Genomic DNA, 15761 nt, shown 5'->3' on the forward strand with positions numbered 1-15761 from the left:
GATGTGCTGCAGAGCCACAGCATCATTCATGCTGTATTTCTGAAACAATGCATAACCTGAATCAAGTCACGATGAAATACGAGGCAAACAAATTGAGAGCAAATCTGCAAAATAAATGGTCTGCTCTCTCCAAAAATGTCAGTATCATTAAAAACCAAGGCTGAGGAATCATTGAAGATTAAACAAAGAAAAAAAAAACCTAAATGCAATGTGTGATCCTGCTATGAATGACGGATCAAGAAGAAAAATTGATATAAATGATATTATTGAGACAACTGGTAAAATTTAAATATGATCTATAAATTAGATAATAGTATTATATCAATGATAAATTTCCTGAGTTTGATCATTGTTCTGTGGTTTTGCAAATGGGTGACCTCATAGTTCAGGTAATGATAAGGAGCATTGTATTTGCAACTTACTATCAGATGATTCAGGAGGAAAATATTTTATACATATATATGCAGAGAGAGAGAATAAAATGAATGAGACAACATGTTACATTGGTGAATATGGGTGAAGAGTATGTGGGGGTAACTCTTGCACAAAGTTACTAGAGGAACTTTACACTATTATTGCAAATTTTCTGTAAGTTTGAAATTGTTTCAAAGTGGAGGTTTTTTAAAAAAGAATATGAAACATTTCCCATAAAAGTGTGCCATTTGTATGCTTCTGGAAAGCCCCTTTATACTTGTATCCATCAGGTTCTGACTGTGAACACTCCCCCAAAAGGGTCAAGACCTAATACAACCCCTTTCCATTATTACTTATATTTCTATACTTATTCACATTCTCTGACTCTTATAAATGGAATTTAAACTCAAATAGCAAAGATAAAGATCTTATCAAACAAGATAAAAAGCCTTCCTGTGAGTCCATCAGGGAACAAAAAAAGGATTTAAGTAAAGCAGTAAAACTTAAATAGTGTAAAAAATAGTTTTTGTACATTAGCAATAAATGCTGTGCTTTCTTCAGTTTTAAAAAACCCAATAGTTGCCCCAAACAATTTTCTCACTCATTTTATGATCATTTACTTATTCACTTTGGAAATATTTAGCAATTTTGAACCAGACACTGTTCACTGCTGGAGGGGGAAAAACTGCAAATAATCATTAATTGACTCTTTTCATTGAAATTGAAATTAAAATGTATTTATTACGTTAAATTTATTCACTGTGGCTGAAATAAAAGAATACATGTAAGAGATGTGTAAAAAGTAAAACAAAAAAAATCAGTTGGAAATGGTAAGAAAATGTCACATGTGCTATTTCACAAGACAATACATTGCAATTCAGCTTTATTTTTACGTTGCTTAATTTTTATATACATTACACGTATCATAAATACACACTTGTAATACAAAAATCTATACAAAAAACAAAGTAATTTAACATCTAAAAAAGGGGAGGGAGATACTGCACTTGATTTCTAATACTTTTCTGTTTAAATACTTCTTAAATTCAGTTTTCAATGAGACAACAAATCAAAAGCCATTAATTTTTTAGAGAACTTTGTTTTCACATAAATTCATCATTCAAGTATATTTTTATTGAAACCATAAACCATTTCACTGGTTGCGAAGACAAGCTGAATAAGCCATGATCTTGAGCAAAAGTGGGAAGCTCTGCTTTCCTCTGCCTAGAATCAGCTTCTCACACACAAAGTGCAGAGCACAACAGTGATTTTTAGCCTTGCACTATTAAAAGCCATGGCATAAGGCTGGCAACGCACAGTACAGCCTATATTGTGTTTACAGGTTCTTGATAAAAATATAATAAATACTAAAAATAATAATTAGAAATTTTACTTTTCCTAATTTCTTTTTTATTCAATTTGAAAAACAATACATCTTTGTCACTGGGCTTGGCAACTGGACATCATATCTGAAAGAAAAATTTATACATCCAATGACAAAATATATACATAACTCCTAAAGGATTCTGTTATTGTTTAATTAATTCAGTTATAATTTCAATTCAACAGTTATCAATCACAGCAAATATAAAGAACTTAAAATAATATTCCTCACCATAGTATTATCGTCTTTTTAAAAAGTGAATTGTTGAGGCACAAAAACATTACGTGACTTGCCCAAGGTCATGAAGGGAATGAGGGGCAGATAAAAGCATTCTTTTTCTAACATAAGTGACTGTACTAAACCCTAGCTTATGCCATCTCTTGAAATGAGCTCAGTGCAATAGATAGAGAAATTAGATGCACTAAACAGGAATGTTTGTTTAACCTAAACAGCTGTGCTTAATAAACTCAACTTTAAGAATCTATATGTTTATCATACATTATTAGGAATTTACAAATGAAAAAATGATCATTTTTCTGAATTATTAGGCGTATAATGAGTTACTGTGTAAATGTGAAACAATTGTAAAAACAAAATTGACAATACAATTTTAAACAGACAAGTTCTGGGAAAGATGCTTATTAACATGATTATTTATAAATACTAATTACATGATCTACAAAATTTAGAAGACAGTACCATAAACAAAAACACATTAATATAAATATATTAAATCATCTTCTAGTCAAACTTCTGTTTTTTATGAAAACGTTCTAACAAAGCACTCATAATGTTTCCTGGTATTCTCTGGTGCTTATCAATCAAAGCTTGAACAGCATTCTTCGTCTATTAAGAAAACAAAAAAGCTATTATTCCTCTAGTTCTCAATACAGATAATTTATTTTGCAAAAATTTTTATTAAGCAGTCCTCCCTAATTTAGCCCCCCTCTCCCCTCAGAATAATGATTTTCTTCTCAGTACAGCCATAGCATATTTCTTATATTTATTTTATTAAGCTTTGAATTACAGTTGTTGTCCACTTGGCTCTTTTCTACACCAGACTATAGCCTTAAGATACATCTTAGAATTTCCCAGCACTGAGCACAGCAGTGCCTTGCACATGATAAGCACTCAAATGAGCTGAAGAAAAAAGAAATCAGAAGAAAAAGCCTGGTAGGAAATTTTCGAGTAGGCAAATAGAAGATTCAGTTCTTTCCAGCCATTAGTAAACTCTAGTGCATCTTTCTTTCATCACCATATATACCAAACAATTACATCAAGCAATACAATAGGAAAACATGAGAAAAATGAAGAACGAACTGATATACTTCAGTTCATTACCTCAATTTCTACACAGTTTCACAGGAATTTTAATTGAGTATAGCATGGATCAGTCAATTAGACTATACCAAGAAATCTTCTAAAGCTATTTGTTTCCCATTACATTTATGGCAAATTTCAACAGTTTTTACTTTTAAATCAGTTTATGGCTATTTAAAACTTTATTTACGCATGTACACACTGCATGCATGTACACACATACACGCTTTCTGTTTAGATTCTAACCTTTAAATAAAATTAATAAACCCTAATGCAAAGCTGTATTTTTAAAATATGCCTCTTTAAACATAGTTTTTCACATCTGTAAAATAAGAACTACTTCATAGAGTATTATAAGGAATAAATGAAACAAATGACATCTTCAAGTAGTTAGCACAGTGACTGACAGGTTGTATTCTGTGAAGTGTATTTCTAAAATTTTATTCATTCATTAAGAAAATATTAAATGCTTTGGAAACTATAATGTTAGTGAAAATAAGTCTCTAATCTCAAGGAACTCGTAACTTTAATCAGAAGAATCAATTACGAAGTAATTAAAATGTGAAATCATTTGAGACACGTATGTATGATCTGAAATGTGAAAAGAAAGTATTCAGAAATTCAGACTTGAGAACCCATTGGGTGGGCAGTGACCAGGAGAGGACTCATGACTGGGGTAGTGTTTGGTGTGGGTCTCCAATGACCCATCAGTTTTCAGGGACAGTGAAGGAAGGAGCACTTGAAAACAAGACCACTGTTTAAGGAATGAGGAGGAGTTAGCCAGTTGTGCTGGAGTTTCAGATACATATTCAAAAGTTGGGTGGTATAAGGTTTTAAAATTAGTTTTCAATTAAATCATGAAGGGAGTTAAACATCAAGTGTAAAATTATCTTTGCTTGGTATGAACTGAGGTGTCAAGGAAGGACTTTGGGGTTCAATAATGTCAACTTACAGAAGAACATACCATTTCTTCAAAGTGACACTACTGCCTGGTGGCAGAGCAAGGATTAGAACCCAGATATCCAGACCAGATCTTTTCCCCCTCTTCATTACCTTCTATTTTGACCATTTAAAAAAAAAGTGTTCCTAACTAGATCTGACCCACTTACCTTCTAATAGATAGGCAGGAAAAGTTTTTAAAAGGATAAAATAGAATTCAATGATTTCCTAAAGGAGAATGCATTTGTTAGGGAGCAGCAAAGAGATATATTAAACAACAAAGCATGTATGGGCAGAAGCCACATCTAAGGATGAGGTCTCAGCACTAGTGCAGGACTCCTGGAGCTCCTGAGAAGGTATCGTTTCAGGATGAGAGAAGAGTCATGCTGTGTGAAGAACACATCTTGGCCCTAAAGTCAGTGTCACAGGATTTTACTTTCTGAACATAGGCTACAACTAAATGGTGAGTATACTTACTGAACCAGTAGAATAACTGGAGGACAAGAAGGCACATTATATATTGTACTTGCTACCTTTCTGAAACTTCCTGTGTATCAGCTGCTCAATGTGAACAGTCTCACCTATGTAATGTTATAGCTGCTTCAGCTGTACAACCTTCTATCAGTGACTGACTTGTAAGCCCCAGGATGGCACAGTGTATTATAGTCATTCATTCCTTCTCCCTACTAGGTCCTCTCTCTTCTGGGCCATCCCTATGGGAAAATTTCAGGTCCAGCTTTATAGAAGTTCAGTGTGGCCATGCAATTGCTCTGGCCAATAAAATGTCAGTGGGAGTGACTGAGTCCCTTCCAAATAGAAGCCTTAAGGGCCATTTCATGGTTCTACTCTTGACCTTTTCCTTCTACCATGCAAATGACAATGTCCCACATGGGGTTCTCCTTTCAGCCTGAATCCCAAAATAAAGAAGACATAGACAAAACTGCAGTTGAGCCTCAGGGAAAGCATAACATGAATAAGTAGTAAATTGTACCGTCAAGCCTCTAAGATTCTGTGCTTGGTTGTTACACTAATGTAACCTGTAAAGCTGACTGAGAATCACCCAGTTTTCTCATGTGTAAAACAGTGATAATAAGGTCTATACTGTTGAGTTGATGTGAGGATTAAATCAGACTAGAAAGGAAGAAGTAAAATTATTTCTGTTTGCAGATGACATAATCTTATAAGTAGAAAACCCTAAAAATTCCACAAAAAACTGAACTAATAAATTCAACAAATTTGCAGGATACAAAATCAACATATGAAAATCAGTTGTGTTTTTATATACTAGCAACAAGCTATAGAACAATAGGAATGGAAAATAAGAAAACAATCCCAATGACCAACAGGAACAAAATGTAAGAAAACAATAGCATAAAAAAGAATAAAATACTTAGGAATAAACTTAACCAAGGAGGAGAAAGACTTGTACACTGAAAACTACAAAACTCACCAAAAGAAATTAAAGAAAACACAAATAAATGGAGAGACAGCCTGCGTTTATGAACTGGAAAAATTATTATTGTTAAAATGCCCATACTACCCAAAGCAATCTAGATGCAATGTCATCCCTATCAAAATCTCAAGGGCATTTTTTTGCAGAAATAGAAAAAAACACCCTAAAATTCATATGGAACCTCAAGAGACCCTGACTAGCCAAAACAATCTTGAAAAAGAAGAACAAAGCTAGAGGACTCATAATTTCTGATTTCAAAGGATATTGTAAAGCTGTAGTAATCAAAATAGTGTGGTACTAGCATAAAGACACCCAAGGGAACAGAATAAACAGCCCAGAAATAAACCCTTGTATATGGTCAAATGATCTTCAACAAGAGTGCCAAGACCACACAATGGGAAAAGGACAGTCTCTTCAATAATGCTGTTGAGAAAACTGGATATCCGCATGCAAAAGAATGTGTAAGATAAGTTGAACTCTTATCTTACATAATATACAACTAACTCAAAATTGATCAAAGACCTAAACATAAGATCTAAAACTATAAAACTAGAAGAAAACATAGGAGAAAAGCTTCATGGCATTGGATTTGGTAATAATTTCTTAAATAACACACCAAAAGCACAAGCAACAAAAGTAAAAATAGACAAATACAACTATATCAAACTCAAAAACTTCAGTGCAAAGGAAACAATCAACAAAGTAAAAAGGAATATACAGAATGGGAGAAAATATTTGCAAATTATATATCTGACACAAGATTAACATTCAGAATAAAGAAGTTCTGCAACTAAAAAAAAGGAAAATTACTAAGAATTGGGCAAATAATTTGAATAGACATTTATCCAAAGAAGATATATAAACAGCCAACAAGCACATAAAGATGCTCAACCTCACTAATCATTACAGAATGCAAATCAAAACCACAATGAGATATAACCCCATAACATTAGGATGACCACTATCAAAAAAATTAAAAAACAGAAAATAACAAGTGTTGGAGAAGATGTGGAGAAATCAGAACTCTTGTGGCACTGTGGATGGGAATGTAAAATGGTACAGCTGATATGGAAAACAGTTGCTAAAAAAAATTTAAAATAAAATTACCATACGATCTGGCAATCTCACTTCTGAGTATATACCAAAAAGAACTGAAAGCAGAATTTCAAGGAGATATTTGCACATCCGTTGTTCACTGTACCATTATTCACAATAGCTAAGAGGTAGAAACAGTCTGTCTACTGACAAATGAACAAAGAAAATGTGTTAAATATATACAATGTAGTATTACTCAGCCTTAGATAAGAAGGGTGAGTGATATTCTATCACATGATACAACATGGAAAATCCTTGAGGACATTATGCTAAGAAAAATAAGCCAATTGCAAAAGGACAAATACTTTATGATTTCACTCATATGAGATATCTAAAGTAGTCAAACTTTTAAGAGACAGAAAGTAGAACGGTGGTTGCCAGGAGCTGGAAGGGAAGGGGAAATGGGAAGCTGGTGTTTGGTCAATGGTGTTCAGTCAGTATTGCAAGATGAAAAAATTCTAGAGATCTACTGCTCAACAATGTCAATGTACTTAATAGTATGGACCATATGCTTAAAAAGCATTAACATGGTAAACTTATATGGTTTTTTACCACAACTTAAATACTTTTTAATAAATCAAACTATATGAGACTTCAAAAAGTTCATGGAAAACCTGAATTAAAAGATAATACAAATCTTTCCACTAACTTTTGAAGATTCCTCGTATATACCAAAGGCTGATGTAAAAGTCACAATCAAAATACATTCATCTCATTTGCTAAGTGATTTGATAACATGATATTTATTGCTTTTTTTGTAATTTTATACTCTCGCAAAGTATAACTGCAAACTGAGCAGTCTTCCTCATCCTCATCTTCCCTGATCTTTCTGCAAGATCTAATATTACTGATCATTCCCCTGACTTCTATCACATAAATTTACCTGTTCGCCCTCTTTGCTGGTTCCCTTTCAGTAAGCTTTGGCTGTTCTCCTTTCTTGGCCTACTCCTTAAATATTACATCTTCAGTCTATCCACGGTCCTCTTTTCTCTCTCCAACCTTCCTTGTAAATCTCATGGCTTCACTAACTGTTTCAGTGAAAATCACTTCAAAACCTTCATCACCAAATCTGACTTCCCTCCCAAACTCCAGTCCAGCATTCCCAAAAACCTACATAAAGAAATATATTTCTAGATATCCTGCAGGTAACTATAAATTTTATCCCTGGCCTCTACCCACTAAATGTCTGTGGTACCACCTTGCCTCCCCCAACTCCTGCCAATTGTAAAACTAAAAAATGTCTCCAGACATTGCCAAATATGACCTGGGGGGCAAAATCACCACTGGTTGAGAATCACTGATCTAGAACATGATTGTAGAATACATCACTAAAGAAATAATGACTTTTTAAATATAATAATTGAAAATAAAATCTATCCTAATACCAAAAAAAAAGAATAATTTACCTTTTCAGCTAATTCTTCTGCTGTTATCTCTGGATCATACGGAATAGGATCACCTAAATAGGTCCGTAACTTCACTGGAAAACCTCCATACATCGGAGCAAATGGATAGCGAAATTTTTCATAAAGCCACCTAAATAATCCTGTTTTAAAGTAAAGAAAATCATTTTAATTGTTTAAATATTCTGAGCATGTAACTGCAAATCTTCTAATTAATTATATAAGACTTAAAAGAAGGTGGCAAAAAGTATCACCTCCTGGCAATTAATACAATATTTTTTTTAAAAGATGAGCTTTTCGTTGGTTATAACAATATACCACACTAATGCAAGATGTTACTAATAGGGGAAACTGGGGGGTGGTAAGGAGATATATAAGAACTCCCTGTACTTTATGCTCAGTTTTTCTTTAAACCTAAAATGCCAAAAAAATTAAGTCTATGAGTTTAAAAAAAGATGAGTTTTTAAAAATATGAGCATATAAAAAGGCAAACTAATTACTATTATTGAAAACAAAGGTAAGACTGCAACCAAAAGCTAGAAGCTAATGGGCTAGACAGTTAGCTCAACTGGTTAGAGCATGGGATTTGGTTCCCCATACCGCCGGCTGCCAAAAAAAAAAAGCTAGAAGCTAAAGTCTACAGACTCACAAATAAGTGACTTACATAAATAAAAATGGAATGTTAATGAAATAGCAACATTATACATAAAAAGAAACAATGGCAGTTTAAAGGTCTTTAGAAGGGAACTTGTATGTGGTTAGGAATACTAACAATAGTGCTAGGGATATAAAATATAATCAATCAAATATAATGTACAAACCATAGGGTACAAAAGCAAACTTTGAAAATTTCAAATAAAAAACATATTGCAAATAAAATGCACATCTAATTGTTATCATTCCTATAACTGGATTAAAAGCTTTTTTTTTTTTACTGGTTACAAATATTCATGAGATACACAGCTGATTGTCACCCCTCGTGCCCAAGATGTGAAGGTCAGATTCATACTGGCAGCATGCCTATTACCACAAATTTCGTTTCTACCCTGTGTCCCCCTCCCAATTATCCCCAATAATCAATAAATTAAAAGTAGGTAAAAAGAACTTTTCAATGTAAATGTATTATGGTTCAAAATATTATTTAAAAAAAACAAGTAACAAAAATAAACCAAAGCAAATGATATCTCCTTAGGTTGTTAATCTTAGCTCAATATTGTATTGTCATCCATTGTTAAAGCTGTAATTTCTTCAAGGTTGAGCTAAAAAGATGGTATGGGTAGTATGTAAATTTGTTCTAAACCTCATCAACATGGTTTAACACAATAAAGAAATCAGCTAAGTCAATCTGAAATTTTTAAAAGTCCATTACAAATAAGCTTCAGTATGTATATAACACTTTTAACAAAAACATAACATCTAAGAACTGCCATTACTTGGAACCAGGTATCATTCAGACTTTAAACAGAAAAAACATCTAAATAGTAAACTCATTTTCTAAAGTTAATAATTCAAAAGGATTCCATCTAGGGCTCAAAAGCCCAAATATTTTAAATATTACACTGTATTTAAAAACTGTATAAATCAGAACTTACTTGTTCCTCCAAGTGATCTAAATCCTTCTCGAATATTTTGTGTAAACATAGGAATAATGGGCTAAGGAAAATGAGAATTTGAATTAAAAAGTAAATAAATTAATCCATTCAATGTCTCCATTGAGTCACTAACTTAAAATGTCAATTTTGAGGGCATAAGATTATGAAAATAAAATATTTTAAAAATAAAGGCATGCTTGACTAGTGCACTTTATCAGACTAAATTCAACTTGATCTGCTCCATAGCTCAGGGGTTAGAGCACTGGTCTTGTAAATTCAACTCGTTCATTTGTAAAAATATAAATTGGAAACACTACCCTCCAGTGGTAATACATAATATTTCATTTACCAATTTTCCTAACATTCAGTATAAACCCTTGAAACTCAAAATAGAAATTACAATAATCATTCATTTTATTAAATAAAATGAATTTTGGTAAATTAAATTGGTTTTGGTGGGTTATTGAATATTCACTGAAGAAAAGTTACAAGACAGAGATTCTCTCTATGGAGAATTTATATAAATTTAAATGACAAGTTTTGGCAAGATGTTGTCACAGAATTAGTGAAACACCATTTCTTGTGAGGCTACTAAATCTAAAATGCTCAACATCAATAAAAAGTAAGTATAAGACTCACCATAAAAAAAAAAAAGGAATGATACAAAGAATTCTTTATATCATTAATTTTAAAGGATTTCTGCTCACAAGTTCAAGATTTTAATTTTTCTATGAATATCAACGATTAAAGATAATTTTTAATTATGGAAACCTTAATTAAATTTCATAAAATAATGAAGTGTCATGTAAGGAGCTTCTGCCACCGTGAATACTGCAGTAGAGCTGTAAAACTGAATGAAACACTTTAAAATATACACAAAATATACTGAATTAAATGATGTTTTAGTATACGTAAAATTCTGCGTGTGTATGGCCAGTATCAAGTTCCTTACAGTTCAGTATCAGTCTATGCCTAATAGAGAATTACCTGCCTTAATGAGCTAGGTTTGAGAAATTTAAATAAGCTGATATTTTAAAAGTCATTCCTAATCAGCTTTGGAAAACAATACAATATGATAGGCTGAAGAAAAGAGACTACGGGTTTAGCTTTCTTTATATAAGCTACTGTCTCACATATAACTACTGATCATTTATTGTATCTCTGCTCTTACTGGAAGAAAGATGCCTAATATGTTTCAGGGACGTTGTTTTGTTCACTACTGTATCTCTAGCATCTAGAAAAGTGCCTGAGATAAACTAGGTGCCAAAAGAAAGTGTGATTAACGAAAGAAAGGAGGAATGAATAAACACAGCAGAGAGAGAATGGTTCTAATGAATTAATTTGTATTCTCTGCATACAAAGGTCAGAAAGTGGCAGCAGCAATCTCAAAACCAATCAGGAAAAGGAGAGAAGCCAGGTAAAGGGGAGAAGTCAGGTAAAGAAAAGCAGTCAGATGAAGAATTCAAAATCTGATGGAGAAAATTTACAAAGCTAACACATAAGAAGATAAACTATACTGATTTCTCTCACAAAAAATATACTTCTCATGTTATTATCTAGGAAGTCACCAGTAGTTTTAAAAAATAAAATAACAGCTGAAATCCTAATGTTTTAAACAGTTTTAAAATGTCTTTAAACTTGAGAACTTAGAATACCCAAGAACCCCTTCAGCTCATTATATACACCACTTTGCCTCCTCTAACCAGTACTGCTGGACTTATGTCTACCGACTGGCGTGATCCCAAAAGTCTCTATTGAAATACTCACTTTATAAAGACTACTCAAGTTAAACATCATTCCTTATATAGTTAACTGTCTGAACGCTGGTCATTTGTAGAACTTACTAAATAGGAGAATGCATACCCTATCAGGTTCAGTACTCCAGGCTATAGTCTGGGCATACGGTTTCTAAATTTGCATTCAAGCTTGCATCCTGATAGCCACAAGCATTATTATCTCATTACAACTTGATCTTGAAGCACATTTATTCATTCCTTTCCTTGTGCACACTTTGTACACAAGATAGTTTAATTCTGTTTAGATATACACATGTGTCAATGTACATATAAAGGTACTCCAAAAAGTTCATAGAAAGATTCATACTAACTTTTAATTCCATTTTTCCATGAACTTTTTGAAGCACCTTCATATGTGTGTGCACACATGTGTGCAAGACAGAGAGAAAGAGAAAATATATATTTCTTAAAACTATCCTTGGGGAATCACTTCAGCATAGTCTTAGAATCTTTACCACTAAAAATGTGGGAAACATTGAACAAGTTACCACATCTAATTCGCACTTTCTTAGAATCTTTACCACTAAAAATGTGGGAAACATTGAACAAGTTACCACATCTAATTCGCACTTTCTTCATGTATAAAATGGGGATAAATAATCCTTATCTTAAAGGTTTTATTATGGCTTAAGTGAGATAATATATATAAACATTTTTATTGAAACAAAATGTTCTTTTACAGGTTATTTATTTTTCAATTAGAGTAAATAAGCTAATTTTTTACCAACTTATTTAGCTATGAGGTTACCTAAAAATTCTTATCAAAGCCATAATTCTCAGGAACTCACAAAATAAGAGTGATTTATATTATATCAAAAAGTCTTTCACCTTCAAATGAACCTTAAATATTTTCTACCAATATTTTGTAAACTTGCATTGACAATCTGGGTTTTTCTCCCTTAATTTCTGTTGCTATGTCACAATTTAAATGTAGTTAATCATGCAACAATAGCCTTAACTTTTTTGCTCATAGTTTATGATAATTTTATCAGGCCTATTAAGGGATTTTCCAGAAGGGATACTTGTGCCCTTTACAACTATGTATATATACATATTACTGAAAGCTTTCCCTCACATATCGGGAAGGCCCCTTCGATCTGGGATGTCAGCAGACTCACTGCGGCATGTAGTCAGGGACGGCAACAGCACCAGTTGCCTCGAGTCCTGAACTGTGTGCTCTGCTCTGCTGCTGCCTTGCTGTGTGACCAGAGCCCTTCCATCCCTCCATCTCTCTGTGCCTGAGTCTCCTCATCTGTAATATTGGAATAATTACATACGTCACCTCCTTACTGTACAGGAGTACCAAGACAAAGTCTTTAAAAATGCTACAAAACGTTGGGGTGGCGCAATATTTATCAAACTTATAATGCTATTTTGTAAATCCACAGCATTAAAGATTTTTGTTTGTTTTTTTAGTTTATAAAAGGCAATTTCTTAAATTTTCTGAAGTTTTATACAAAAACCTTAATTAAATTATCTAGATTATCTTCATTAATTATCTAGAAACTCATTCAAGGATTAGAAAAAGAGTTCTTTTCTCGCTACCATTTCTTACTTTCAGGCCTTCTTCCAAGCAATATGTTGCTTAAAACTGTAAACTTAAGGATAAGAAATTAGAATCCCATGGTAAATTTATGTGATTTCAAATCTCTTTTTTGGTATCTTTATCTTAAATTTTTGAAGAAATAATTCTTTCAAAATATAAACCTGAAAAGTGAACCACCTTTGATTAGGTTTTTAGTTTTTATCACTGCTTTAATGTACAATACATTGGTTATCTTTAACTTCTGTACAACTGCATATATCCTTTTGTAGTCTATATTATTCATATACTCTGTTTTTGTTTTCTACATCAGTGCTTAAGAATTTGGGGAAAATACATAAAATGTGTTATATATTAATTTTCTATATCATTAACACAATTAATATAAAGTTAAATGCAAAAGGCTCCTTTCAACTAGTGTTTTTTAAAAAAAAGTAAATTCAACTTAAAAAATACTTGAAGTCTCCTCAATGCTAGTCATTGTACCAGAGATATAGAATATTAAAAAATAGCCTTTGGCCACACCCCCCTGACATCTGCAAACAGCCCAGGGACCATCACTGAGCTGCTGCAGGAAGTGCCCCCGGATCCCTTGCAGGAATGAGGGGTGTGCCATGGACCTTGACTATGAGCCCCTCCTTCCTCCTTCTCCTGCCCTATTTCCTTCCCCCTTCCCTCCTTCTCCCCCCTCCAACTGGTTCACAACAAAATCTTAGAATGTAAAACAAATAAATAAATAAACTTAAAAAAAAAAAGATAGCCTTGTCCTCAGCGAGCTTATAATCTACTGTAGGACAGTATTATTTAAATTTTTATGTTATTATTATTAAACAGTTAGGCAAGTACATTAATTTGTACCAGGATCACATTATTACAGCACTAGAGCAATAACTTCTAGGAGTCACATGTACATATGTACAGGAGAGAATAGATCCCAATGCATTTTATTTTATTGTAAGCTTTGCAATTAGAAAATAAGGACAAAATATCTAGTCTTCTTCAAATACTGCTCTTGGGTTAGAATGAGTCACCCATAATCTTTCCTTTTTAATCAATAGTCTGTATTTGCAAGATGGGCAGTCAAACTATCGCTGCAGATTGGTCTGTTTATGGGGCAGCAACAGGTACACAAAAAACCAGAAATGTGAAAGTTGCTGGCAGCAGTCTGTAACTAATTGGCCTGGAAAAAGATTAACAACCTATCAAAGGTAATTAGATTTCTTTTTCTGACAATCTAAAATGAAAATAAACAGAAAAAAAGGAGAAACATTCCATAATTAATAGATAAGTGATTCACAGGATAAAATACAATGTGGAGAACAAAAAGCTGAGAAATACTTTCCAAAAGCAAAAGAATAGAACAAAATGGCATTCGCGTATTCCAGTCTCTAAGCAGAATAATTACTGTGAATCCCACTGGAACACTTAATTTTGTTGACAAATTAATTTGTAAAGTCTTTCAAAAATATCTAAGTTACAACAATGTCTATTTCCTATCTTTATTCATAATATTAAATAACTGATCACATTTGCTAATGAAAAATGATAGGAGTCATATATTACGTGAGTCCTACACTGTTACAAATATTGGTCATAAATAAAAGATCTATATGCAGTATAATGAAACCAACAATCATTACTGACATGCCAACTCAATCATACCAAAAGGTTAAAATATATGGAATTGAACTAACTATACTTATTTTAAAAAGTATTACCAAAGGAACACAAAGTTATTTGTACAGTATTACAAATCTGATGAAAAGAAGCCGGTGTTTGAAATGCAAAATAAAACTTTGCTGGATATTTGCCAAATTTCCATATTGACTTTTTATAAGAAGGCTTCCCATGCGCAAGAAACATTTCTCTATTTGTACCTTATAAATATATATATATACTACTAATTTTTAAAGTATTGCAATGAGAATATCTAAGTTCTTATATTCTTTGGCTCACTATTTAAGCATTTATTTTAAATTTAACTAAGCTTTACTTTAATAATTAATTTTATACAACTCACCACTTTTGCATCAATTGCGACCTGAGCAAAACCTTTGCGATTACCCCATACGATGGTGTAGGTTTCATCACTAATTAGGGCTTCCCGAACTCCACCTGGTGAAATAGCTAACAAGTGACCACTCCTCAGAATTTCAACACATTTTTCTCTTGGTCCATGTAGAGCACAAAACACATCAAGTAATAAACTAAACCCTGTAAGAAACATGAGCACGAAGATATATCAAGTACTTCTTGGTCAGTTCTTCAAAAGCAAAACTCTTCACAATCTACATACTTTTCTATCTATATTTAAATCAGTAAACTCTTTTTTATTTTTTAAAATCAACAAAGAACTGGCCGCTTAGCTCAGTTGGTTAGGGTACGGTGCTGATAACACCAAGGTCCAGGGTTCAATCCCTGCACTGCCCAGCTGCAAAAAAAAAAAAGAAAAGAAAAGAAAAAAAAAAAAAGCAATAAAAACTCTTAAGATTAACACTGCTGGTGAAGTAATAGCTACATCTTACTGATCACCTACTATCCTGGCCCTTACATATTCAAACTGTCAATAATCTTGCAAAACAGAGATTCTTCTCCCCATTTTACAGATTTTGAGGAAAGTTGGGCTTGGAGAATAAGTAGCTTGCTCAAAGTCACACACCTAGGAAGTGGCAGGGCAGAGATTCCAGTCTGGGTGTGTCTAGTCCAAAGCTCCTTCCCCTGCATCTCATAGCCAAACACTGTCTAAAGTATTTATTAGAGTAATCAGAAATAATATTCCACCAGCAATCACAAATCTAATCTTTCTTTAACCCTATAAGAGA

General features: G+C 32.8%; 1 protein-coding gene across 3 annotated transcripts in view; it reads right to left on the bottom strand.

Annotated features, from left to right (window-relative positions):
• Positions 1 to 2539: 2539 nt before the first annotated feature.
• TMEM68 (transmembrane protein 68) overlaps positions 2540 to 15761 on the bottom strand; it is a 41882-nt gene continuing 28660 nt past the window's right edge. For 2 of the 3 annotated variants that reach the window (XM_063079964.1, XM_063079963.1), the window contains exons 5-8: positions 14960 to 15153; positions 9601 to 9661; positions 8012 to 8151; positions 2540 to 2644 (exon numbers count right to left, since the gene is read on the bottom strand). In XM_063079964.1, the coding sequence (XP_062936034.1) occupies positions 2540 to 2644; positions 8012 to 8151; positions 9601 to 9661; positions 14960 to 15153 (500 nt within the window). Of the gene's footprint in view, positions 2645 to 8011; positions 8152 to 9600; positions 9662 to 12514; positions 12649 to 14959; positions 15154 to 15761 lie in introns of all 3 variants that reach the window. The other variant, XR_010021798.1, reaches the window with a different exon arrangement.

The sequence above is a fragment of the Cynocephalus volans genome, chromosome 15 (genome assembly GCF_027409185.1).
Source record: "Cynocephalus volans isolate mCynVol1 chromosome 15, mCynVol1.pri, whole genome shotgun sequence".
Taxonomy (NCBI): Eukaryota; Metazoa; Chordata; class Mammalia; order Dermoptera; family Cynocephalidae; genus Cynocephalus; species Cynocephalus volans.